The 26,369-nt window shown below is 46.6% G+C and overlaps 1 protein-coding gene across 1 annotated transcript in view; it reads right to left on the reverse strand.

The window, feature by feature from the left end:
• WDR27 (WD repeat domain 27) overlaps positions 1–26,369 on the reverse strand; it is a 142,933-nt gene that overhangs the window by 72,723 nt on the left and 43,841 nt on the right. The window contains 3 exon segments of the mRNA XM_052645900.1: positions 7,490–7,588; positions 15,861–15,963; positions 17,539–17,636. Of these exon segments, the coding sequence (XP_052501860.1) occupies positions 7,490–7,588; positions 15,861–15,963; positions 17,539–17,636 (300 nt within the window).

The raw sequence follows: 26,369 nt of genomic DNA on the forward strand, positions 1-26,369 counted from the left end.
GAAAAATTGAAGGTGGAAGGAGAAGGGGATGACAGAGGATGAGATGGTTGGATGGCATCACTGACTCAATGGACATGAGTTTGAGCAAACTCCAAGAGATAGTGAAGGACAAGGAAGCCTGGCGTACTACAGTCTCAGTTCAGTTCAGTCGCTCAGTCGTGTCTGACTGTTTGTAACCCCATGGACTCTAGCCTGTCAGGCACCTCTGTCCATGGGGATTCTCCAGACAAGAATACTGGAGTGGGTTGCCATGCCCTCCTCCAGGGGATCTTCCCAACCCAGGGATTGAACCCAGGTCCTCCGCATTGCAGGAGGATTTTTTACTGTCTGAGCCACAAGGGAAACCCAAGAATACTGGAGCGGGTAGCCTATCCCTTTCTCCAGGGGATCTTCTTGACCCAGGAATCAAACCAGGGTCTCCTGCATTGCAGGCGGATTCCTCACCAGCTGAGCTACCAGGGAAGTCCCAAATCAACTATACTTCATCATTTTTTTAAAAACAGTTGATAAATATCACTGTTACAAGATTTACCAGCTGCCTTGTCCTAACATCTTCCTCCCGCCTCTATCCTCTTTAGAGAGTGGCATCTAAGAAGCAAAATAAAAATGGAGAAATGCTTTCTTTAAAAAAAGCTCATCAGATATTCCATTTGGTGAGTTCAGGAGAAACATCTCAGCCACAGTCTGTGTGTTAACACAGTGTGGACACTCAAAACGGGGAGCTCCAATGACAAAATAATATTGAATATGCTTGGTTTTACTGTAAATCTTTAAAAAAGGCCCACAGTGACCCAGGCAGAGGGGAGGCAGTCGGCATGGACATGAGGCAATTGCTGGGCTCCTTCCCGAGCCCCAGACAGAGCAGGAACCAGGGGAACTGGGAGAAGCTGGGACAGGGCTTCACATGGGCAGGTTCGGATCTGGCCGCTCTGCAGCCCAGGGGCATCTGGAAACATCAGCACCATTGGGGGCTCCCAGCATCAGTGGGAGGGGACCGGGGATGGCTGCGAGTGGACAGCTGTGCACGTTTTGGGACAGTGACCTGAGGAACCGTTCGAATGCATTTTCCTACAGAAACAAGAAGTCCCAGGCAGGAGCTACGGCCCGGCACCCTGACAAGACCGTCTCTGTGGGAGGACAGGGCAGGTCTGTATCCCACGGGAGGACAGCTCAGGTTTCTATCTCGGTACCAAGAGCATATGAACCTTAGAGTAACAATTAGGAATGAGGAGATGTGTCAGGCTCTCCAGAGAAACAGAACCAGCAGGACAGACAAGGGCTCGTTGTGATGAGACTTATTCCAGGAGGTGGTCGACGGGGGGATGGAGGCGGAGAGGGCTACGATGGCAGGAGGGGCCACTCAGTCCAGCCTGAGGGCCAGGGAGGCTGATGTGCAAGGCAGGAGGAGACGGACACCCCGCTCAAGCGAAGGGAGGAATGCACCCTTCCTTCCACCTTGTGCGGTTCCAGGCCCTCGGCAGGGGGGTGAGGCCCCCACGGTGGGAGGGCAGCCCTTCAGCTCCCCAGTGCGGATGGCCCTCTCCTTGGAGACCCTCCCAGACACGCACAGAAACAGTGCTTCACCAGGCGTCTGGCCTCCCTCACCAGTCACAAGGACATAAAATTAATTATCACAGGAGCTGTCCTTAAGCTCTTCCTAAATATATAGTTTTACTTCTATCACGACTTCTGGAAGTCAGCACAGAAATAAAAATGGAATAAAATGGAATCAGCTCAGAATCCCAAATGCCTCCCCCCAACACTCTCCAACCAAAAATGAAAATTACAACATCACAAACAAGCACCAGCCACAGACATCCGACTGCAAAAATCTGGAAGATGTTTTCCTGTAACCACAAGACTAAAGGATATAGATTGAGAAACAAATGGCGTAAACACGCACCACCCTCTGAAACAACGCGATTGTACGGGGCAGGACGAGGTCCCGGGCAGCCTGCAGCCCGGTGAGCCGCACAGGTGCCCCAGCTTGGAAACGCAGGACACAGGGCAGCCGCCGGATCCTCAGGGCCATCTCCCCACCAGGACCTCACTACCCACGTCAATGTGGGGCTGCAACTCCATCAGTAAACGGGTAGCTTGACAAGGACAAGAGAAGCAAATGGGCCCGGCTGATCCAGGAGACATCAACATACAAATTACGGGGGGGAGGGGGGGCGGCGCGCAGAGAACAAGGCAGCCGTGCAGAGACCCGGAGCACAAATGAACCCAGCCCGCGGAAATCAGTGGGCCTGAGGCCATGGAAAACCCATCCTCAGGACGCGGAACAGAGAACAGAGGACCGGAGAAGACTCCTTTCTCTTTTCCAGGAAAACAAGGTCAAGACGGCTGAGAGAGGGAGAGGACTGGGCTTCTCAATAGTGCCCGTTCCTGAGGAGAAACAGGGCGGGATGATTTCAGGATTCCTTGCGAACTGATGATCTGCGGTAGCTGCCGGGGAATGAACTGTGCCGTTCAGTATTCACGCTTGGATGCTTCATTTAGGATTTCGAGTCTTAACAAAAAGTGAAGCTGAGAGAAAACAAAGTTGTTTCATGTCAGGTCCCACATATGCAAACATGTCTGTGTGGGACATGGCCCCGCACTGTGCTCAGCCACTCAGCTGTGTCCCATCTCTTTGCGACCCCATGGACTGCAGCCCACCAGGCTTCTCTGTCCATGGGGATTCTCCAGGCAAGAATACTGGAGTGGGTTGCCATGCCCTCCTCCAGAGGATCTTCCCAACCCAGGAATCGAGCTGGGGTCTCCTGCATTGCAGGCAGATTCTTTACCAGCTGAACCACTAGGGAAGCCCATGGCCCCGTGACTTGGGTGTAAATCCAGGCTGGAGGCAGGCAGGATGCCCCTGCCCAGGGCCGCGGATGCTCACGCAGCAAAGCCTTTTTCCGGCTGGGGAGCAGAAGCTCCATCACACTGAGGCCTCTTCCACCAGTGCAGACACAGTGAATCTCGGTCCCTCAGAGGAGACACTGATGCAGAAGGACCAGCAACGCAAACGGGTGGTTGGTGCTGGACACCACGGCAACGGGGGTCTCGACGCACCATGGCGACTTCGTGCAGAAGAAACTGACCTGGGGCTCATTTTCGTTTGTAAATGTTCCTCCACCCTATTGATGCTTAAACTGTAAGACCTAGTTTCCTTAAGCCTTTCAATATCTTATTTATCACATGTAGGACTCTAGTGGATTTTGACCATCACATGCAGAGTGGCCTTCAATTTGTGTTGACTCCGCTCATGATGAACAGATTGAAATCCCTTAGGCAATGATTTAATATAATTTAAATTCTCTTAAAATTATTGATTCATTTCAAATGTAATATATTACATTTCTTTAAATGACCAAAAAAACCCAAAATACTCCCAAGTTCTTAATTCTCAAAAATCTAATAAACTGAACTATATCGATATGATGACTCAGTTCAGTTCAGCTGCTCAGTTGTGTCCAACTCTTTTATGACCTCATGGACTGCAGCACACCAGGCCTCCCTGTCCATCACCAACTCCCGGGGTTTACTCAAACTCCTGTTCATCGAGTCGGTGATGCCATCCAACCATCTCACCCTCTTTCATCCCCTTCTCCTCCTGCCTTCCATCTTTCTCAGCATGAGGGTCTTTTCAAATGAGTCAGTTCTTTGCATCAGATGGCCAAAGTATTGGAGTTTCAGCTTCAGCATCAGTCCTACCAATGAATATTCAAAGTTGATTTCCTTTAGGATGGACTGGTTTGATCTCCTTGCAGTCCAAGGGACTCTCAAGGGTCTTCTCCAACACCACAGTTCAAAAGCATCAATTCTTTGGCGCTCAGCTTTCTTTATAGTCCAACTCTCACACCCACACATGACTACTGGAAAAACCATAGCCTTGACTAGATGGACCTTTGTTGGCAAAGTAACGTCTCTGCTTTTTATTATGCTATCTAGGTTGGTCATAACTTTTCTTCCAAGGAGCAAGCGTCTTTTAATTTTATGGCTTCAGTCACCATCTGCAGTAATTTGGGAGCCCCCCAAAATAAAATCTGTCGCTGTTTCCATTGTTTTCCCATCTATTTGCCATGAAGTGATGGGACCAGATGCCGTGATCTTAGTTTTCTGAATGTTGAGTTTTAAGTCAACTTTTTGACACTCCTCTTTCACTTTCTTCAAGAGGCTCTTTAGTTCTTCTTCACTTTCTGCCATAAGGGTGCTGTCATCTGCATGTCTGAGATTATTGATATTTCTTCCCACAATCTTGATTCCAGCTTGTGCTTTATCCAGCCCACCATTTCTCATGTTAATTCTGCATATGAGTTAAATAAGCAGGATGACAATATACAGCTTTGATGTATTCCTTTCCCTATTTGGAACCAGTCTGTTGTTCCATATCCAGTTCTAACTGTTCCTTCTTGACCTGCATACAGGTTTCTCAGAAGGCAGGTAAGGTGGTTTGGTATTCCCATCTCTTGAAGAATTTTCCACGGTTTGTTATGATGATGACTCTCAAGTCCTCTTAAAAATGAAAATGCTGCTCAAAAACTTAGTGAAATTTTCTTATTTGTCTCAGCTAAAAAGTCACAAGTCAAAAGTCAGTTCACATTTCAAATCAGAATCAGATACTTTAGTATAACAAAGTCCTTAAAACATTTACAAACACCTTAGAAAGTGAAGTCACTCAGTCATGTTCAACTCTTTGCGACACCATGGGTTGTAGCCTACCAGGCTCCTCTGTCCATGGGATTTTCCAGGCAATAGTCCTGGAGTGGATTGCCATTTCCTTCTCCAGGGGATCTTCCCAACCCAGGGATGGAACCCGGGTCTCCCACATTGTAGACAGACGCTTTACGGTCCGAGCCACCAGGGAAGTACGCAACAAACACCTTAGATACCACTTATCTTCTGATTATTCCTAAATCTTTGAAAGTCTATTTAGAGTGCAGGCATATGTACTTATCTCTATATTTAACTGTAATCACTGAAGAAACACTTTCTAATCTATAGTAAGTTGGAGCCGCGATCCAGGGGAGCCAGCACACGTGTTATCACAGTCAATTTTAAATTAAAAGTTGGAACAATCAGTAAGCAAAAAGACAAAGGTATGAAGGACAAAAACAAGCAATTTACAAATGAGAAGAAAAAACCTGAATGTGTGACAGCATATGAAATAATGGGTAGCCTAATATTCAGAGAAATTCAAATCAAAATAATGGGACACTATTTCTTGATAATGAATTTAACAAGATAATCAAAGTGTTAACAACTGATGCTGGTGGGGAAGCCAGCAGCACTTTGAAAAGTGTTTTTCTGTGTTTATCAGAATCCTTCCAGAGTTTCACTGTTTCACTCAGCACCACTGCTCCTGACAAACCTAGTCACAGAAAACGCTGTGTACACGGAGACGCACATCAACACGACAACATCGAGAACAATTCAAGTGTCCATGATGAAAGTATCACTGTCTTAAAGCAAAATTAGAATTTTCCAGATTCCCATCCCTTTACTCCCCTCTTCCCCAGAGGCCAGCTGGCCCGAGGCAGGGAGGACAGCGGCCACGGCCCCGCGCACACGTCCCGTAACTGCTCCCGGTTCTTCCTCCGCTGGGTCTAAGCCACGCCTGGAGCTGGACTCCACCTGCGTCTTGTCTTTTTGCATGAACAGTCTGAGGTCTCTTGTCTTCCTACTCTATTTCTTGGGTAATGCCAGTGACGTAGTTAAGTGCAACCCAGTAAAGGTGGAAAGAGCGAAGCAGGATTTTCCATAATAAACCCCACATGGCACAGAAATGGAAAACGGAAAATAAATACCTACTTAATACCCTAAATAGCCACTGTCACTAAGAAAGGGCTTTTATGTTACCTTTCAAAAGGGCTTTTATGTTACCTTTCATCTATGCTGTATTTCATTATTTTATAACTGACATCAGGTAAAATGGATGCTGTGATATCAATGTAAGATACCTTTGAAGACATGAAGTAAAGCTGTATTTGTGACTGCTGTGCATTCCAACAAACGCCCCCACCTCTGTCTTCACGTGCAGCGGCTCTCCTCTGCGGCCCCCTGGCATGTTTCCTCACCTTCCTCCCTGTGGGGCCACAGACCCACTCCCTGCAGCCCACACACTCACTCTCCTGTCCCCTTTTGATCTCTGGTTTGAATACCCTGCATTGTTTTCCTAGAAATCACACTCTCGCTTGGCTGCCATCGCAGCCGGGACAGATTAACTGTGAAGTTCGTCTCCAGCTCAACACTGAAGTATCTTAAGACAAACACACCACCTTCTATAGACCCAAAGCTGACCACCTGCCCTCCGGACCACATTGGACCTGGCCACCCGGCTCAGCCGCGCATCCTGGCAGAACCGTAGGGGGCAGCGTCCTCACAGCCCCTCAGGTCTCGGCCACCCTGTGGAGGCCCTGCTCCCCGTGAGCTGGTAGGACCCCCGTCACTGTCAGAGCCCTTTTCCCTGAGCCACACGCACTGTTGGAATCATTTCATCAGTACAAGTATAAGCTTCTTCCGAAAGACTCACAAGTCTTACTTTGACACCTGAGCAACATCAATAATGAAAAAGTCTACTCTGGGACCATATCTAGCAACTTATTCCAAGGGACTCAAAACTTGAATTTTTGACAGGGGATAATATCTCTCTCAATTAAAATTAATTTACAAAGAAAAAAGCTAGCCATGGGATCTGTCTCCTGACTTCCCCCAAAGCTATGCAGCGTCCCTGGAACAAAGCTGGCACCACCCCGGGAGTCCTCGTCTCCTTCCTGACCAGGAGATGCGGAGGCTAGCGCCCACTTTGCTAATCCTGTGAATGCGCCCTTAAATGAGGTCTGGACCACAGGAACACAGCCAGCAGGTCTGCGGAGCCCGCCAACCGCCCCCCAAGTCCAGGACGGTCTTGGGCCTGAGCAACGCCAGGGCCACCACGGAGCAGCCAGTGTTGACCAGACAACCCAAGACACAAGCAGAGGGGGGTCTGGAGCGAAAGACGGAAGCCGCATTGAACACCAATGAGAACTGAGCATTTGGGAATTCCGAGCTCCCTCTGTGCTCTAACAACAAGATCATTCACTTTTCTGGGTTGATTTGCAACCGACGTTACTTTATCTTAATCCTTCCTCCTAATTAAGATTCTTTAAATTTTGAGGCCCTCCTTCTCCCTCCAAACTCTTTTCTGGGGAATTTCAAAATCCATTTCTTACTTGCACTTTCCTTCCTCCTTCCATCTTCCTGTCCACGAAGATCTCCTTATTTTTCTACATTTCCGTTGGAACAAATGTCCATCGGCACAGAATGACAAATACTTTCATTGTAAAATGAAGAACTCTCCATTTCTCTTCCTCCCCAGTAAAGGTCGATTTTCGAAGTTCATCTCCCTTCACTCAATGAGAACTAGCATCTAAACTTAAATATGATAAAATTCGACCCAAACACAGTCTGACAGAGGCAACAGCTATGTCGTGAGACTTGTGTGAAGCAGAGGAAACCGTACCTGAGTGGCAACCGGGCTGAAGGCCACCGCAGTTACTGTGCTGGTGTGTCCTGCGAGTCTGCGGGAGAAAGTGCTGGAGCTGGTTTCGTACACGTACGCCTGGAAGACAGAATGCACAGATGCTGTGTTTCAGATGCAAATAGTCTGCAAGGAATCGTGCAAGCAGAAGCACATTCCCCCAGCTCATCAGAGCCGCATCTGGGGCAGCTGACGACACACTGGGTAAGCCACGGAAGTACTGTCGTGAAGCATGCGTTTCTCTTTCCCCTTTGAGACAGTTTGTCATCTTCACGAATTTACATCATTCTATTTTCTGCCGTGAGCCTCCACAAAACCCTGTGAACAGTTTTAAATATATGCTCATGTGTGAGGATTCATTTTAAATAAAAGGCTTTCTATTTCAACCTTCTCTGGAAGTCCCAAATTGAGTGGGAAAATCTGTTTTATTGCCCTTTTCCATAAACTTGAGAAAGAAATGTCTATACTTTGCTTCATACTAATCAGCTTGGAGTTGGAGCAATTCAAATATTTAGAATTTTCTCCAAGCAGTTGATGAAATGAAAACTGAAAACATACATTCCTCTCTAATTGTATTACTATATTAAAAGATATATGTCTGGAGTCGCCATTGAATGCTTCATCTCAGGGATAAACTCGGTTCCCGGGGGTGGGAGGACAATTCTAGTTACTGAGCAGCAAATGTGCCGACAAGCATTATCTGAGCTCCACTGATAATTAAGACGAGCGCCATGTTGCGGGAGAAAGACCTCAAATTTGATTCCTTTCCTCCAAAAAAATCAACTTTAATGTACCAATGAGTCCTTCACATTTAGACTTTCCAAGTGATTCTGTCATTGGCTAAACAGTGGAAGGACTGATGCTGAAGCTGAAGCTGATGCGAAGAAGTGACTCACTGGAAAAGACCCTGATGCTGGGAAAGATTGAAAGGAGGAGAAGGGGTTGATAGAGGATGAAATGGTTGGATGGCATCACCGACTCGATGAACCTGAGTTTGAACAAACTCTGGGAATTGGTGATGGGACAGGGAAGCCTGGCATGCTGCAGTCCATGAGGTTGCAAAGAGTCAGACACGACTGAACTACTGAACTGAACTGAACTGAAACAGTATTGTTGCAATAAAGTCTGCTGCTGCTGCTGCTAAGTCGCTTCAGTCGTGTCTGACTCTGTGCGACCCCATAGATGACAGCCCACCAGGCGCCCCTGTCCCTGGGACTCTTCAGGCAAGAACACTGGAGGGGGTTGCCATTTCCTTCTCCAATGCAGGAAAGTGAAAAGCGAAAATGAAGTCGCTCAGTCGTGTCCCACTCTGTGTGACCCTATGGACTGCAGCCTACCAGGCTCCTCCATCCATGGGATTTTCTAGGCAAGAGGACTGGAGTGGGGTGCCATTGCCTTCTCCACATAGATATTTTATATATTCCAAACTAAAGTGGAGAAGTAAAATGTCTGCCTTTTCCTCCTGGCCCAAAGATGCATTTATTTGTAATGAATATGTTTACTTAACTCTGAGACTTCTCATCTAGCTACTGGGGGAGAGACCCGAAGACAACTGGAGAACCTGTGTTTCTAACAGTTCCCAGGGGAGACCCCACTCTGAGAACCCAGGGCTAGAGGAGCCATGACACCTGTACCGTGTCTCTCTGGCTGCAAAACCCTTCACGGCTCTCCCGTCAGCCACCGCGGGCCAGGGTGTGTGTATGTGAAACGGTTGACACTTCAAACGCTACTGAGGAAGCCAAGTCATGGAGCGAGCAAGCCACTAGCACAGCCAGCGTCCACACTGAGATTTTCGACTGCTTTTCTGACAACACCCTAAAGGGCACGGGCCTCCAGAGTCCCTCTAGCCCCACAGATGCTTCAAAACCATCCGTGATGTTTCTTGCCCACATGGTGAGGGGTGCTCTCATTAATTCTGCAGGCTTCTCGGAACCAGAGCTCTCCTCTTGTCTGCCGTTCAGACTGAGTGGATAAGAGAAACGACAATGACCACACCTCTGCCACATCTATTATTTCCAAGTATAAGATACCGAGATTAATGATGAAAGCAAACACTCAATGAACCTAACTTGGGTATCAAATTCCTCATGCAATCCTCTCTAGAGTCTTACAGAAAAATACAATTATTGTCCCAATTCTACAGGCAAGGAAACCGGAGTTGGAGGTGGGCACTCTTCCCAGATCTTGCAGCTGCAGGAGCTGAAACCAGGTTGGACACCACAGCTGCCTCACTCCAGCATCGTCTGGGCTCCTCGCCAATCAACTGTGCAGGTCTTCTGGAGCCTCCACCTGCTTCTGCATGTTCCATATCGCGTGTCATCTTTGATGTACCATTCGTCACCCTAACTGGAGGTTGTGTGCACATGTGTGTGCATGTGTGTGAACATGTGTTTATATCTGTGTGCACATCTGTGCATGTGCTGTGTGTGCATGTATGTGTGTGCACATGTATCACCATGTGTGTATATTTGTGTACATACCCGTGTGTGCATCAGTGTGTACACCTGTGTGCACGTGTGTGTGTGCCTAGGTGCATGTGTGTGGACATTTGTGTGTGTGTGTACATCTCTGTGTGTGTATGTACACGTGGGTTTGAGTGTGTGCATGTGTGTGTACATCTGGGTGCACATGTGTCTACATCTGTGTGCACGTGTGTATATCTGGGTGCATGTGTGTAGTATGTCTGGGTGCAAATGTCTGCATCTGTGTGCACATGTGTGTGCATGTGTACATCTATGTGCACGTGTGTGTGTGTCTGGAGGTGTGTGTGTGCATCTGGGTCCACATGTGTGTACATCTGGGTGCACATATGTATGTATGCACATGTGTGTGCACGTGTGTGTGTGTGTACATCTAGGTGCGTGTGTATGGGTGCAAATGTCTGCATCTGTGTGCACGTGTGTGTATGTCTGGGTGCGTGTGTGTGTGTGCATGCATCTGGGTCCACATGTGTGTACATCTGGGTGCACATATGTATGTGTGCACATGTGTGTGCACACAGGTGTACCTCTGTGCACATGTCTGTATGTCTGGGTGCGTGTGTGCGTGCATCTGGGTGCATGTGTGTGCATGTCTATATATTCGGTGTGCTCATGTGCCTGTATGTATGCACATGTGTGCATGTATGTGTGTGTGTGTGTACAGCTGAGTGCACGTGTATGGGTGCACCTGTGTGTACATCTGGGTGCATGTGTGTGTGTCTGGGTGCCTGTGTGAGCATGTGTGTGTGTGTATGTATGCGTGTGCATCTAGATGCATTTGTGTGCATGTGTGCATGTTTGTGTACATCTGGGTGCACATGTGTGTGTATATGTGTATGCCTGGGTGTGGATGTGTGTGTGGATCTGGGTGCATTGTGTGTTCATGTATGTGCACGTGTGTGTGTGCATGTGTGTATGTATGGGGGTGTGTGTGCATGCCAAACATTTGGTGCTCGATTGTTCGAATGGTATAGCTGCCTTGGAAGCTTCCAACAAAATTAAACCTACACCAGCCTTCTGATCCAGCAATCTCAAGACTCTGTACACACCCAAAAGAAATGAAAACAGATGTCCATAACTGCTGTTAGCAACTTGCTTCAGAAAAGTTAACCATACAACTGCTTTATGACCTGGCTATAAATATGTCAATAAAACTATAATTTTTGGAGGAATACACACCACGTCCCCTACATATGAATGAGTTCCATTCCAAGAGTGCATTCATAAGTTCAATTTGCTCGTAAGCCCAACAGTCAGCCAAGGTACCCAAATAACACAGTCAGCTATACAGTACTGTACTGTAATATGTTTATAATACTTTTTACACAAATAATACACAAAACCAAACACAAATAAAGAAAACATTTTTAATCTTACGGCATAGTACCTGAAAAAGCACAGCAGTACCAGCTACATTGCCGCTGCTTTCACACTTGCTTCTAGAAATTCTGGACTTGAAATAAAGATAACAGACTACTGTATTCTATCCAGTAAAGCACACACAAGCACAGCCACTTGTAGAAGATGCACGCACACGGCAGTGTACACCTGACATGTGAACCAGTTTGTGTGACTGGACATGCCGACGCACATTCGCATCTTTGAAAGTTCACAACCTGAAGGTTTGCATATTAGGCATTTGCTGTACGGCCCATTACTGCACGTATGCTGGGGACACACACACACACACACACACACACACACACACACACACACACACCCTCTAGATTCCAGGCTCTGGAGGAGGGAGAAGCAGCTTCCTGGTCACCACGGACGTCTCCATGGCGCAGCTGGAAGGGCTGGAAGCCACTGGGACCAAAACTGAAGTGAGGCTGCTGCTTTGAGCAGCAGGTGTCCCAGGGAAGCCAGTCACTGTGTGTAAGTCTCTAAGGTTAAGACAGCCAGGTCTTCAGGTGACGCCACGCAGCTGCCACGCTCAGGAAGCAGGAAAAGGCTGGCATCAGAGAGTGACGTGTATTCAACTTGTGATGCGTGAACAGCTCAAATCATGGTTGAGTTTACAACAGAAGATTCGAGGAGAGGAGTCGGAGAACAGCTAGACAAGTGTCTAAAGAGAAGCGACCAGAGCAACGGGTTTCAAGAGATAAGGAAAGGGTGGGAAGGAGGCCTGGATAGCGGGGCTGATGTTAGGAGTCTCAGTGTGATGTGTGACAGCCACGAGTACAAAGGCAAGCTAAGTGCAAGCTTATGGCTTACGCTAGTGTTTCAAAGGCCCAGAGAACTCACCTGTGGGCTAATGGAAAACAGGTCAAAGAAGAGACTGACAGATCTCTGACATAACAGTGCCTGGAAGGTCAAGAGTGGATGCGCCCAGGCAGCTGCAGCACCAGTCAGCAGAGAAAGAGACAGCTTCTGCGTGCTCCCTGCCCTGACGGACCACGGACAAGGGTGAGCACAGACACAGGGCTGGAGGGCTGACGGCAGAGGGCAGCTCCGAGAACACGCAGGCAGGGTTCGAGGCTCGAGTTCCTGCGTTAGTCAGCTTCTGTCACAGGTTATCTCTTGTTGAAAAGTCCTGCCTGAGACTCCTCATGTTTACCTAAATCCAAATGGGAACTAACACTGGCTTGTGTCGGCCTGGAATCTCAAAATGCATGTAAGACAACACTGAAGTATTCATTGTGAAGCAGATTCTAGGTGTCATCTAAGAAACAGACTCCCGTGTTCCGCACAAAAATGGTGTTAAATGAAGCACATCTTTTAGGACCTTCCTGTGGATAATAACCCACCTGCCGACGCAGGGCACGTGGGCTCGGTCCCTGGCGTGGGAGGGTTCCGCGTGCCGCCCGTGTACCACAGCCATCACAGGCTGTGCGCCCAGAGCCCTGCTCTGCGACGAGAAGCCGCCGCAGTGAGACGCCCGTGCAGCAGGCGGAAGAGCAGCCCCCACTCCCTGCAACCAGAGGAAGCCCGCATGCATCAGAAAATAAACAAACTTGAAAAACGAAAACAAGGAATGAACAAAGAGAAAAAAAAATTAATAAATGAAAAGTATCTTTTCGCCCAGAAGGTTTCTGAGTCAACAAAAACAGCAGTTTGCAGCTCCCAATATCAGAAATATTTTATTAGATACGTACTTATCACGAGCTGTACTTCCACACAGTGGCAACCGACCAGTCCAAAAGGACAAAGTGTACTTTATGTAAAGAGTGGAAAAGTAACAAGGAATTCTGCAACTGACTCAATTTTATTACAACCCATGGCAAGAACAAAATGTTTTAATTGGAGGTAATAACAGTTATTGATTCATGAAGCAACTTCTCCCCATCAAAGAGAAATAAGCTAAAATGTGCTAAGAAAATAAAAGCAACTGAGAAAAAACCTGGATAGAGTATGCATTACTCTGAAACTAAATCAATCTCTGGGAAGAGGGGTGAGGAAAAATGAAGCAACATTTTTCAGGCAAAAAGATGAGGATGTGGCCGAAGCTACAGGGGTGCTGGAATAATACTGCTCAAAAATATTTTCACAAAAAGCGAAAGGGACTGAGTGTACTACTGAAAAGATCAGCCTTTTGCAAACAGGACCAGACCAGCTCATTACAGCTGTTTTGTAACTCTGCTGAACCGTGTCCGCGAAGATGAAGTGCCTTTCATTTTTCCATCCCGCAGGATTCTAACATGTGTCCTTCATTTTCCCTTTTCCCGAATTAACCCCACAGAAGAAAAAAAGAACTGCAAACAGAAGTGAATTCTGTATTTCTGAAGCTTCATAATAATTATATGGGCTATGGGGGAATCAACTGTCAAACTATGGACACTTACTTTGCTTTTTAAAATATTTCCAAAAGTGATATTTCTCAGAACTGTCCACATTTCTTCAGATCACTGAATTTTTATTAAAAAAAATCTTTTCTCAGAAGACCAAAATAGTCAAGATTTAATACATAGCCTTATTTAAAATCTCATTGAGGCAGAAACGCAGCCTGCATCCAGAAAGAAGTGGAGAGTTTGTTAGAAAATGCTGGTGATGCTGCTCGGGGCTCTCTCATCAGGCCCGAGGCAGACACACAGCCTCCTTCTCCTCTCATGGATCCCCACCAAGCCCGGACAACAACTGTCACAAACAAGGTGACAAGCTCCTCTCAGGATACAGAGCACGCGGATCACTGGACAGCCCTGACCGCGGGTCTGACCGTCGGTGTCGCCCACCCAAGGGAGAAGCAGCCCCATTAGTCTGGAAGCTAATCCTGATCAACCTGGTTTCCAATCACTGCTCAGTCTTTCTCAGCATCTGTGGACCTGTGATCAAATATGCAGCTGATTATCTGCAGGTGTCCATCAGTTCATGCCTTCATTCTGATTTCCCTGAAAAGGTGACCCTACAATGAAATAGCGGGACCAGGGTGTCGGTGTGATCCCGAGGGAGTCGTCACGGTGCGGTCACAGCTTTCTGCACAGTAAGATTCAAGCGGCGTTTCTGAAACACAACCACGCACACATACTGCCTCCTCTTCCCTTGGCAGGCACCACCGTGCGCTGCGACAGATGGAAACACCACGGGTCAGAGAACCGGCGGTTCCCTTTGCTAAGAACAGCACACAGACGCAGGCTCCCTGCAGCCGAGCACCCCCTTCAGTGCCCGGCCGCCGAGGAGGTCGCAAAGGGGCTCCTGCCAAGGTGAAGTCAAGCCCGTCCACATCAACGACCGCTCCCAAGGCCCGTGTGTGGCCTTGCACTTGGAAGTTTTTCAAATATGTGCAAAAGTACAGAGAATTATACAAGCAGCTACACACATACACGGCCCAAACACATTATCAAGACTTGCTATACTTGCTCCAAGTATCGTATCCTTTTTTCCTTTTCTTTCTAGTTTTTGGGGTTAAAAGGTATGTAGTATTTTGAAGCAAATTGCAAAAATGAGTCCTATGTATTTTGTAAGCATTTAAAAACATGGGCATTTTATACTAACTGTACTGCCATTTTTACATCTAAAAGAATAATAATTTGCCGATATTTACTACCCAGTAAATATCAATACCTTTCCCAGGCATTCGCAAATGTCTTTTAACAGTTATGTGCGGTCAGTAGGGATCCAGTCGAGATCTGTACATTGCTCTTACGTCTCCCTATTTTGGAGCAATCCTTCCCCTGCCTGCCTCTTTTTCATGCCACATTCTTGCTGAAGGAACTGGACCGGTGTCCTCAAGGATGCTCCGTATCCAGGATCTGTCTCTGCTTCTTTGTGTGCCCTTTCGATCTGTTCCATTATCCTGTGTATTTTCTCTTAAGCCAGAAGTTACCTACAAACACTCGGTTAGCTTCGGGCTCCCCTGTTATCACAGGACTACCTCCTGGTGCAGACTGGTGAGGCAGATACCTTAAACAGCATTAGTGACACAGACTGACATCTCAAAGGTTCCATACTCAGTGGCATCAGTGGTGGCCCCTGGGTGAATTTCCCATGAGCCTTGTTTTTAACCATACTGATGACGTTCAGCAAACGGTCACCTTCTTCACAAGGCTCATGGACGCAGTGTGGTGCTGCAGACCTCAGGCGCCACGTTTACAGCAGAGTCCAGTCTTGCTCGTCCTGTGTGACCAACCACTGTGCCCCCTGCCCAGAATCTCCCACCCCCCACCCGAGCTCCTGGCCCCGCTTTCCACTGTCCGCCTCTGTGAGTCTGCGTTAGGTTCCTCACATGAGTAGGATCACACAGTACCCGTCCTTCCACGGCTGGCCTGCCACACCTTGTGTGTGACTGCTATTTAATACCATTACGATGTGGCAGCCTCAGAGCACTGGCCCATAGTCAAGATTCTGTCCTAAGAGGCAGCAGTATTAACTGTCTCCCCAAGAACGAGCGCAGAACCTTCGCCTGAAGACCAGCACACTGCCACGGCAGCACGTACGTGTCTGTCTTCAGCACCACAAGCCACGAACCGGCCGCAAGGGCTGAAAGCGATTCCACATGGGTAGCCGCGGCTTGGATGGCCTTCAAAACGACGCTCACACCTGCAAGGAAGGAAAAACCGCAAGAGAACAAAGGATTTCTCAATTTTTAACATAAATTAGGAGGAAGATACTGACTTGTCTTCACAAAAATGAGCAAACCCACAGTGAAACAACATCTTTATTGTGAGGATGTTTAATAATAAGTGAGGATTATTAATAATAAATGGTGAGGCAGGTGATTCTGAAGACCTTTTAAAAATAATGAACATGCTTTTAACATCACAAATGCACAAAAATAACAAAACTAACATTAAATAAACTTTTTATATGTGAGAAGTATACAAAAGTCACACAGGATAGAAACAGAGGGTTTATGCTTGTTTAATGAATGAAGAAGAAAACACGAATATGTATGTATATGTCACACACACAGACACAGAAGCAAATGTAAGCAGCTATTCTATTCTGTCGGACACATTCTATGCTCAATGTCTGTCTGCCCTAACTATCAGAGCATTTTAAGGAATCGAATTGTGTGTGTGCGTAAATATATGTGTGTGTGTGTCTATCACTGTGTGTCTATATATTTGTGTACATATATAAATATATGTATACATCTCACTGTTACATGTATGCACCCTGTGTGTATATTTATACATATATACACACATCTGACTGTAACATGCATGTAACACTGTGTGTATATATATTCATACACATTTCTATGTACATCTCACTGTTTCATGGTCATATCACTGTGTGCATGTGTATATATTTGTATACATACATACACATCTTACTGTTAGATGTATGTAACCCTGTGTGTATACATATATATTTATGTACAAATATATGTACACCTCACTGTTACATGTACATTTCAGTGTGTGTGTACATGCTTCAGTTCAGTTCAGTCGCTCAGTCATGTCCGACTCTTTGCAATCCCATGAACTGCAGCACGCCAGGCCTCCCTGTCCATCACCAGCACCCAGAGTTCACTCAGACTCACGTCCATCGAGTCAGTGATACCATCCAGCCATCTCATCCTGTCATCCCCTTCTCCTCCTGCCCCCAATCCCTCCCAGTACATGCTTGCATACATACATATACATCTCACTGTTACAGGTATGTACCCCTGTGTGTACATATACATATATATATACACATACTTTGTATACATATATACACGCACATCTAACTATAATATGTACGTATCACTGTGAGTATATATATGCTTATATACAAATATATGTGCGTCTCACTGTTACACATGCCTCTTACAGCGTGTGTGCATGCTTGCACACATACATGCGCATCTCACTCACACACATGTACACTCCAGTCTAACAGTGAAGTGATCAGTTAACTTCCTGTTCATTTCCAGCAGCCAGAGGCCACAAGTCACATGTAGCAGAGGAAAGACCGTATCTGCCTTTTCATCATTCCAAACCATGTGACCCTTTCTGTGCATAAATCAGACTCTTCTTAGTCAGTGTGAACAGATTCACCACAACCTTGTCATACTTGGAAAAACAAGCTCAAGTGGAGTTTACCACGAGCTTTAATTAAAATACACTCTCTGTGGTCTGTCCAGCCTCACCCCCAACCGCACCCCGAAAAGCAGGGGAGCCACACCTCAGGGTCCTCAGGTCCCAGAGCTTTATCCCGTCACCAGTGGCCGCGGTCACAAAGAGATTATAAGCCTGGGACTGCTGGGTTGCAAATGATGACCCCTGTAATTATAAGGGGAAAATCAGGCATATTTTTTACAGGTTTAATTAATAAACATTATCCTAATCATATCTAACAACACTGAATCTAAAGAAAGAAATTAACAAATAGCTTTTTTACTTATAAAATTTTAGAATTGGCCTCCAAAAACTTCCTATAAATAACTGCTAGTGGAACATTTGGACCTTAAGAACTACCAGCGTATGTTTTCTCTATATATGATGCCACGGAAAGTTTCAGAGCTACAGATGGCAAAAGATCAAAAGACTGATAAAGTGTGGGTCATAAGCCATATTCAATCAATCATCTGAAAGATGGTCTTAATAAGGCAGTTAAAGCTTGAGGTCAGTCATTAGTTTCCTGATTATCAAACCCTGAGACCCCCTGAGCAGGTGCCTGTGGCGCTGACTTGGGTGAAATGTGTCCAGCAGACGCTGACCCTTCCGAGGACCTGCATCTGGCCTGGTCACTGGGCCCTCACCTTCTCCAAGCTGCTGTCAGAACTGTTGCCAAGATTTTCAGTGTCTAGTGGACTGAGACTGAACTCCATCTGGCCCCAAACATTGCTTAAATATAACGTGGTTTCTAATAATTTCCATCTTCCTACTATGTCAAGGATATCCAAACATCACTGTTAAGACAAATCTAATAAAGTGTGCCCACAAGCATTTATGCTTAAGATGCCTACAAGTGATTCTTCATTTACAACCAGGAAACAGAGGCTTATACAAATTCGATGACTGGAAAAGCAAACAAATATGCATTGAGTCTTAACTCTGCGCCACAGCATTCTGAGCACTTCATAGTCCCTCCTCCTCGCAAACCTGCGGAGGGTCAGCTATTTCACTCCCTTTTTCATATGAGAAGCCTGACACACAGAGGGGCCCACTCACTGCCACCAGTTACTAAGATCAACACAGCACAGTGATCCACAAGCTGGAACTGGGTTAAGACGGCTCGATAACTCGTAACAGAGAAACAACAGACACCCAGCGAACACTTAGCGGTCACCTGCTGAATGCTGGGTGCTCTGCAACAGCCTGAACATAGAAAGAGCAAAACAAAGGCCTGGTTTAACAGAGAGACGAGTGTGCAGTTATGAGAGCTTACAACATTGCTAGTTTCCTGAAACTGGACAGCAAAACATGGGGGAAGAAAACAGAAATAATAGACAGAGGTCAAACCTTTCAAGGGGGAGAAAAGAATTTAGAAAAATATCTCATCAATCCAGTAGAGACTGAAGGAAAAAAATGAAGCTAAGAATTCATGATAAATAGAAAGTGAAGTGTTCTTTTTAAAGATTGAAGAGAAAAACAAAATAAGATCAACTGATGAGTCATCATAATAATTTCTAACAGAGTAAGCTCAACAAATAAAAGAAAGATTCCTAGTTGGATTTCAATAAAAAACACTTAAAATACATTAATTTTAATGGTTGAAAGTAAAGGGTGGGGAAAAATAGCATATGCTGTTTAAAAGGAGGAAAGATTGATTGTATAAATATTAAGAAAAAATAGAAGTAAGGCAAAGTACACCTTACTAGACTAGAGATCTCTTCAAGAAAAGAAAAGACTAGAGATCTCTTCAAGAAAATTAGAGACACCAAGGGAACATTTTATGCAAAGATGGGCTCAGTAAAGGACAGAAATGGTCTGGACCTAACAGAAGCAGAAGATAGTAAGAAGAGGTGGCAAGAATACACAGATCTATGCAAAAAAGATCTTCACAACCCAGATAATCATGATGGTATGATCGCTTACCTAGAGCCAGACATCCTGGAATGTGAAGTCAAGTAGGCCTTAGGAAGCATCACTATGAACAAAGCTAGTGGAGGTGATGGAATTCCAGTTGAGCTGTTTCAAATCCTAAAAGATGATGCTGAAAGTCAAAGTGCTGCAGTCAACATGCCAGCAAATCTGGAAAACTCAGCAGTGGCCACAGGACTGGAAAAGGTCAGTTTTCATTCCAATCCCAAAGAAAGGCAATGCCAAAGAATGCTCAAGCTACTGCACAATTGCACTCATCTCACACACTAGCAAAGCAATGCTCAAAATTCTCCAAGCCAGGCTTCAACAGTATGTGAACCATGAAACTCCAGATATTCAAGCTGGATTTTAAAAAGGCAAAGGAACCAGAGATCAAACTGCCAACATCTGCTGGATCATCAAAAAAGCAATAGAGTTCCAGAAAAACATCTATTGCTGCTTTACTGACTATGCCAAAGCCTCTGACTGTGTGGATCACACAAACTGTGGAAAATTCTGAGAGAGATGGGCATATGAGACCATCTGACCTGCCTCCTGAGAAATCTGTATGCAGGTCAGAAGCAACAGTTAGAACTGGACATGGAACAACAGACTGGTTCCAAATAGGAAAAGGAGTACGTCAAGGCTGTATATTGTCACCCTGCTTATTTAACTTATACGCAGAGTACATCATGAGAAATGCTGGCCTGGATGAAGCACAAGCTGGAATCAAGATTGCCAGTAGAAATTCAATAACCTCAGATATGCAGATGACACCACCCTTATGGCAGAAAGCGAAGAACTGAAGAGCCTCTTGATGAAAGTGACAGAGGAGAGTGAAAAAGTTGGCTTAAAACTCAACATTCAGAAAACTAAGATCATAGGAAAACAATGGAAACAGTGACAGACTTTATTTGGGGGGGGTTCCAAAATCACTGCAGATGGTAACTGCAGCCATGAAATTAAAAGACACTTGCTCCTTGGAAGAAAAGTTATGACCAACCTAGACAGCATATTAAAAAGCAGAGACATTACTTTGCCATCAAAGGTCCATCTAGTCAAGGCTATGGTTTTTCCAGTGGTCATGCATGGATGTGTGATTTGGACTATAAAGAAAGCTGAGCACCATAGAATTTATGCTTTTGAACCGTGGTGTTGGAGAAGACTCTTGAGGGTCCCTTGGACTGCAAGGAGATCCAACCAGTCCATCTTAAAGGAAATCAGTCCTGAATATTCATTGGCAGGACTGAGGCTGAAGCTGAAACTCCAATACTTTGGCCACCTGATGAGAAGAACTGACCCATTGGAAAAGAACCTGATGCTGGGAAGATTGAAGGCAGGAGGAGAAGGGGACGACAGAGGATGAGATGGTTGGATGGCATCACTGACTTGATGGGCATGAGTTTGAGTGAGCTTGGAGAGTTGGTGATGGACAGGGAGGCCTGGCGTGCTGCAGTCCATGCTGTTTCAAAGAGTTGGACACGACTGAGCAACGGAACTGAACTGAACTGAACTGAAAGTACACCTAACTAGTAATCGTTTTTGAAAGTGATAAAAACAACTACATCTGAAAATGTAAGATGTTGTTGTTCAGTCACCCAGTCATGTGCGACTCTTCGCGACCCCATGGACTGCAGCACGCCGGGCCTCCCTGCCCCTCACTATCTCCCGAGGTTTGCCCAAGTTCACGTCCACTGTGTCAGTGATGCCATCCAGCCATCTCATCCTCCGACGCCCTCTTCTCCTTCTGCCCTCAATCTTTGCATCAGATGACCAAAATACTGGAGCTTCAGCTTCAGCATCAGTCCTTCCATGAATACTCAGGGTTGATCTCCCTTAAGATTGATTGGTTTGATCGCCTTGCAGTACAAGGGACTTTCGGGAGTGTTCTCCAGCACCACAGTTCAAAGGTATCAATTCTTAGGTGTTCTGCCGCATTTACAGTCCAGGTCTCACAACCATTGTCAGCAGAGTAGCGTCTCTGCTTTTCAACACCTCTCTAGGCTTGTCATCGCTTTCCTGCCAAGAAGCAATCGTCTTTTGATTTCATGGCTGCGGTCAGCATCTGCGGTGATGGTGGAGCCCGAGAAGAGGGAATCTGTCACCACTTCCACCTTTTCTCCTTCTATTTGCCATGCAGCCCTGGGGCCGAGTGCCATGACCTTAGCTTTTTTAATATTAATCTTAAGCTGCCTCTTCCACTCTTCTTCGCCCTCATGAAAAGGCTGTCTATTTCTTTTCGCTTTCTGCCATTAGAGCGGTATCATCTGCTTATCTGAGGTTGTTGAGGTTTCTCCCGCCTATCTTACTTCCAGTTTGTAACGCATACAGCCCAGCATTTCTCAAGATGTACTCAGCATATAGGTTTAACCAACAGGGTGACACCACCCTTATGGCAGAAAGCAAAGAGGGACTAAAGAGCCTCTTGATGAAGGTGAAAGAGGAGAGTGAAAACTTGGCTTAAAACTCAACATTCAAAAACCTGACATCATGGCACCTCGTCCCGTCACTTCACGGCAAATAGATGGGGAAACAATGGGAACAGTGACAGACTTTATTTTCTTGGGCTCCAAACCACTGCAGATGGTGACTGCGTTCATGAAATCAAAAGACACTTGCCCCTTGGAAGGAAAGCTATGACAAGCCTAGACAGCATATTGAAAAGCAGAGGCATAACTGTACTAACAAAGGTCTGTACAGTCAAAACTTACGGTTTCTCCAGTAGTCATGTATGGACGTGAGAGTTGGGCTCTAAAGAAAGCTGAGCACCGAAGAATTATTGCTTTTCAACTGTGGAGAAGATTCTTGAGAGTCTCTTGGGCTGTAAGGAGGTCAAACCAGTCCATCCTAAAGGAAATCAACCCTGAATATTCATTGGTAGGACTGATGCTGAAGCTGAAACTCCAATACTTTGACCACCTGATGAGAAGAACTGACTCATTGGAAAAGACCCTGATGCTGGGAAAGATTGAGGGCAGGAGGAGAAGGGGACGACAGAGGGTGAGATGGTTGGATGGCATCACCGACTCAGTGGACATAAGTTTGAGAAAGTTCCGGGAGATGGTGAAGGACAGGGAAGCCTGGCGTGCTGTAGTCCATGGGGTCACAAATAGTTGGATACAAGTGAGTGGCCAAACAACAAATTAGTTTATGTATGTGGAAAATTGAAAGCTCATATGTAAATAAAGACTAGGTTGCAAAAAGTCAGAAAATATTTACTGCTAAATCAAAAGGCCACTTGCTAAACTGGCAAATTACAACCACAGCGGCATTCAGAGAGAAATTTATAGGCTTAAACACATGTAAGAAATGCATGAAATGGGTAAAATCCCTGCACATGGTGCAGTGAAGCTGAGGTGCCGGGGACACACAGGGCTCAGCGCTGCTGCAGGAAGGAGCATGCTCGCTGCAGGAGGCGCTGTGTGCTCTGAACGCACACTGGCGGCGAGCCACAGGGAACTCGGCAGCAGCCAGCGAACAGGAATGCCTTCCTGTGGCAAAAATCGCTGCATTTCTTTAAGAAAGAGAAGAAAGTAAGACCTGGAGCTAATGAAGCATCTATTTTAAAGCAAATTATATCAATTTGGGTAACTATTATTTCTGAAAACCTAAAGTTCTGGTGCGACAAGATAGTTTCATTAAACTATTTAAAATTTTACATATTTAAAGCTTTTCAATTCAAATTAGCTGTCTAGTATTACACATCTGGGCTGCCCCGATGACTCAGCGGTAAGTAATCTGCCTGCAATGCAGGAGACCTGGGTTCAGTCCCTGGATCAGGAAGATCCCCTGGGTCGGGAAGATCCCCTGGATGAGGGAAAGGCTCCCCACTCCAGTAGTCTTGCCTGGAGAAACCCATGGACAGAGAAGCCTGGCAGACTACAATCCATGGGGTCACAAAGAGGTGGATACAATTGAAGTGACTTCGCATACGCACTCCAGTATTCTCAGCTAGGGAATCCCATGGACACAGGAGCCTGGCAGGCTACAGGCCATGGGGTCGCAGAGTTGGACACGACGGAAGAGGCTGAGCATGCGTGCACATTACAGATGTACATCACAAAAAAATGCAAGTAGCTCATTCAGACACAAAAAAGAGTGATAGCCAATAAGATTTTTGTTTAATATATAAAGAAAAGGCATCTGCTGTGATTCTTAAAGCTATCAATAAATCATAAAAAATATGTATGCACTTTCATCCTAAAAATCAGCCATCTAATGGCATAAAATAGACTTCAGAAACAGGCACACAAGGCCCTCATTTTTGTGACTGGCGGGAAAATGAGTTAAATTCTGCTTGTGCAACATGAGGCCGCTGCAGGTGATCCTCGGAGGAGGTCACCACACGAACCCAGACGCTCAAAAAGAGCTGCAGCGGCACCTGTGGACGCGGCTGCCCTTGTCACCGAGCCGAAAAGAAATCAGAAACGACATATTTTTTATCCAAGTGGAAATGGGACTTTTGCACCAACTGTGACTTCTGCTTCCCCTGAACTTGGACTTGTAGGAAGGCAGTTCCTGCGGCTCTGGTGAGTCGCAACACTTTGACACCCACTGTGTAACCGAACAGAAATGTCAGGGAAGTTTAAGAAAACTATTAAGCCGTGGGGTAAACCTCTAACCTTATACCCTCATCTTTTCATCCATCATATACCGTTCAGATGTTTACTTTCAGGAAGTAAAACCAGTCCTTCCCCATCAAATCCCTCGGAACTCCCGTCCCAACCTAATGCCTCTCATCCGACCACACAGCGCAGGCTGCTGTGCCTGCTTCCCCTGCCCCACCATGACACGGCGGACGGCTCAGGACTGGCCGTCTCCCAGGCCCCCGGGGAGGAAACCTCGTGTGGCCTGGCCTGGGAGCCACAGAGCCCTCTGCCTCACTGAGGCCTGGGGTACAGTGACTGGGAAAAACGACCCCTCAGGCACAAGAGCCAGAGGAACCTGCCCCTGGGACCACGGACACTGAGGATGAGGGACGTGAACACACCTGCCCCTGGGACCACGTACACCGAGGACCAGGAACCTGCACACACCTGCCCCTGAGACCACGTACACTAAGGCCTGGGAACCTACACACACCTGCCCTGGGACCACACACACTGAGGACCAGGAACCTGCACACACCTGCCCCTGGGACTGCCGGGAGCCAGCGTGAGGAACTCCGCCTGTGGCCAAGGTCATGAGGAAGGAGGCTCGGCATACGCAAAGGCGGGATCGAGCCTCAGGAGACCCCCTTTCCCGAGCATCGACCCCCGAAACCAGAGTCTGCCTGCTTTACTGTGTTATGCTTTCCACCTACTTTTCTGACGTTAACAGGGGGCTGTCCCCCCATCACCTTTTTCTGGAAAAAGTTAATTCAGAGCTTTTAGATAATAAATCTCCTGGGCATAATACAGGTGTTTCAATCAAAAAACCCTCTGATGGCTTTCTAGCCTGCCTGCCGGACTCTTACAGCTGCGCATATGATTGTCTGTGGCCTCCCGACTGCGAGAGGCACAGGAAACTTAAAACATCCTAGGAATGTAGGGGCTTCCAAGGAGTCAAAATCATTATAATGGGACTGATTAAGGGTTTCATTTGTTGAGCCAATACTTGCTGCCAAATTTTCATGTCTTTTATTTGTTGATATAGTTAGTGAAGTGAAGTCGCTCAGTTGTGTCCGACTCTTTGCGACCCCGTGAACTATAGCCTACCAAGCTCCTCTGTCCATGGGATTCTCCAGGCAAGAGTACTGGAGTGGGTTGCCATTTCCTCCTCCAGGGGATCTTCCCAACCCAGGGATCGAACCCAGGTCTCCCGCATTGCAGGCAGACGCGTTAACCTCTGAGCCCCCAGGGATAGTTGGCATGTAGAAAAAACAGGTGGTAGCCCTGGCATTAGCAACATCAGATCTTTGAGTTCAGCACTTTCTTTGTCATAACCCACTGCACCTTTGTTCTACAGGAATGTAACTTTATTTAGTACTTTGAGGGTGATGCAGCTTAAAGAAAAAACACTTCAAGGGAAAAAGAGTTTTCTGGTTGATAGACATTTATCTAGGAAAAGAGCCATAAAAATGTTAACAGGCCCCCTGGCCAGAAGATGATGTAAAACCACCTGAGACCTTTTGTATATGGGAAGGTATGCAAAAAGAAAGCCTGGTCTCAATAAGAGTCAGGACTGCTGCCCCTGCATAACTCTGCATATTCCGTTATTTCTTTATGTACAACTTGCGGTATATAAGCTGCTTTTGAAAATAAAGTTGTGGGTCTGCACTGATGCTTGGCTCCCCCATGTCGTTCTTTTCTTATTCTCCCTTGTCAGGCTGAATTCCCATCTGGAGCGTGGAGGCTCACCGAGTCTACTTATTTGCCCTGGCTTCTAAGACCCATGCGAGAGGGAGCCCAAAGCGGGGCACCCTCCGCTTTCCAAGTAGGTGCTGGTGGCCTACACAGACGGTGCAAGTCCTTGTCTTGGAACTTCATTGGTTTTCCGTGAAAACCAAGTTATTCAGCCCCTTTCTCCACTTATTTTCCTACTACCCTATTTCTTTCTAATCTCCCTCCATATTTTTAATTAAGCAATTAATTCCTTAGACGCCGACTCCGTCCCTGCTTCACATTCCCTGGATTCACTGGGGCAGGACCCCGGCATGTGACCACACACACTGAGGACCGGGAACCTGCACACACCTGCCCCTGGGACCACGTACACTGAGGACCAGGAACCTGCACACACCTGCCCCTGGGACCATGTACACTGAGGACCAGGAACCTGCACACACATGCCCCTGGGACCACGTACACTGAGGACCAGGAACCTGCACACACCTGCCCCTGGGACCATGTACACTGAGGACCAGGAACCTGCACACACCTGCCCCTGGGACCATGTACACTGAGGATGAGGAACCTGCCGACCTTCCCTCTGGTGATAGGAGGTGAGACCGCTGCTGGAAGTGACCCCAGGTCTGTGCCGCCTGGAGCGGGGCATCCCACAGCAGTGCCA

This window comes from Budorcas taxicolor, chromosome 9, assembly GCF_023091745.1.
Source record: "Budorcas taxicolor isolate Tak-1 chromosome 9, Takin1.1, whole genome shotgun sequence".
NCBI classification, from domain to species: Eukaryota; Metazoa; Chordata; class Mammalia; order Artiodactyla; family Bovidae; genus Budorcas; species Budorcas taxicolor.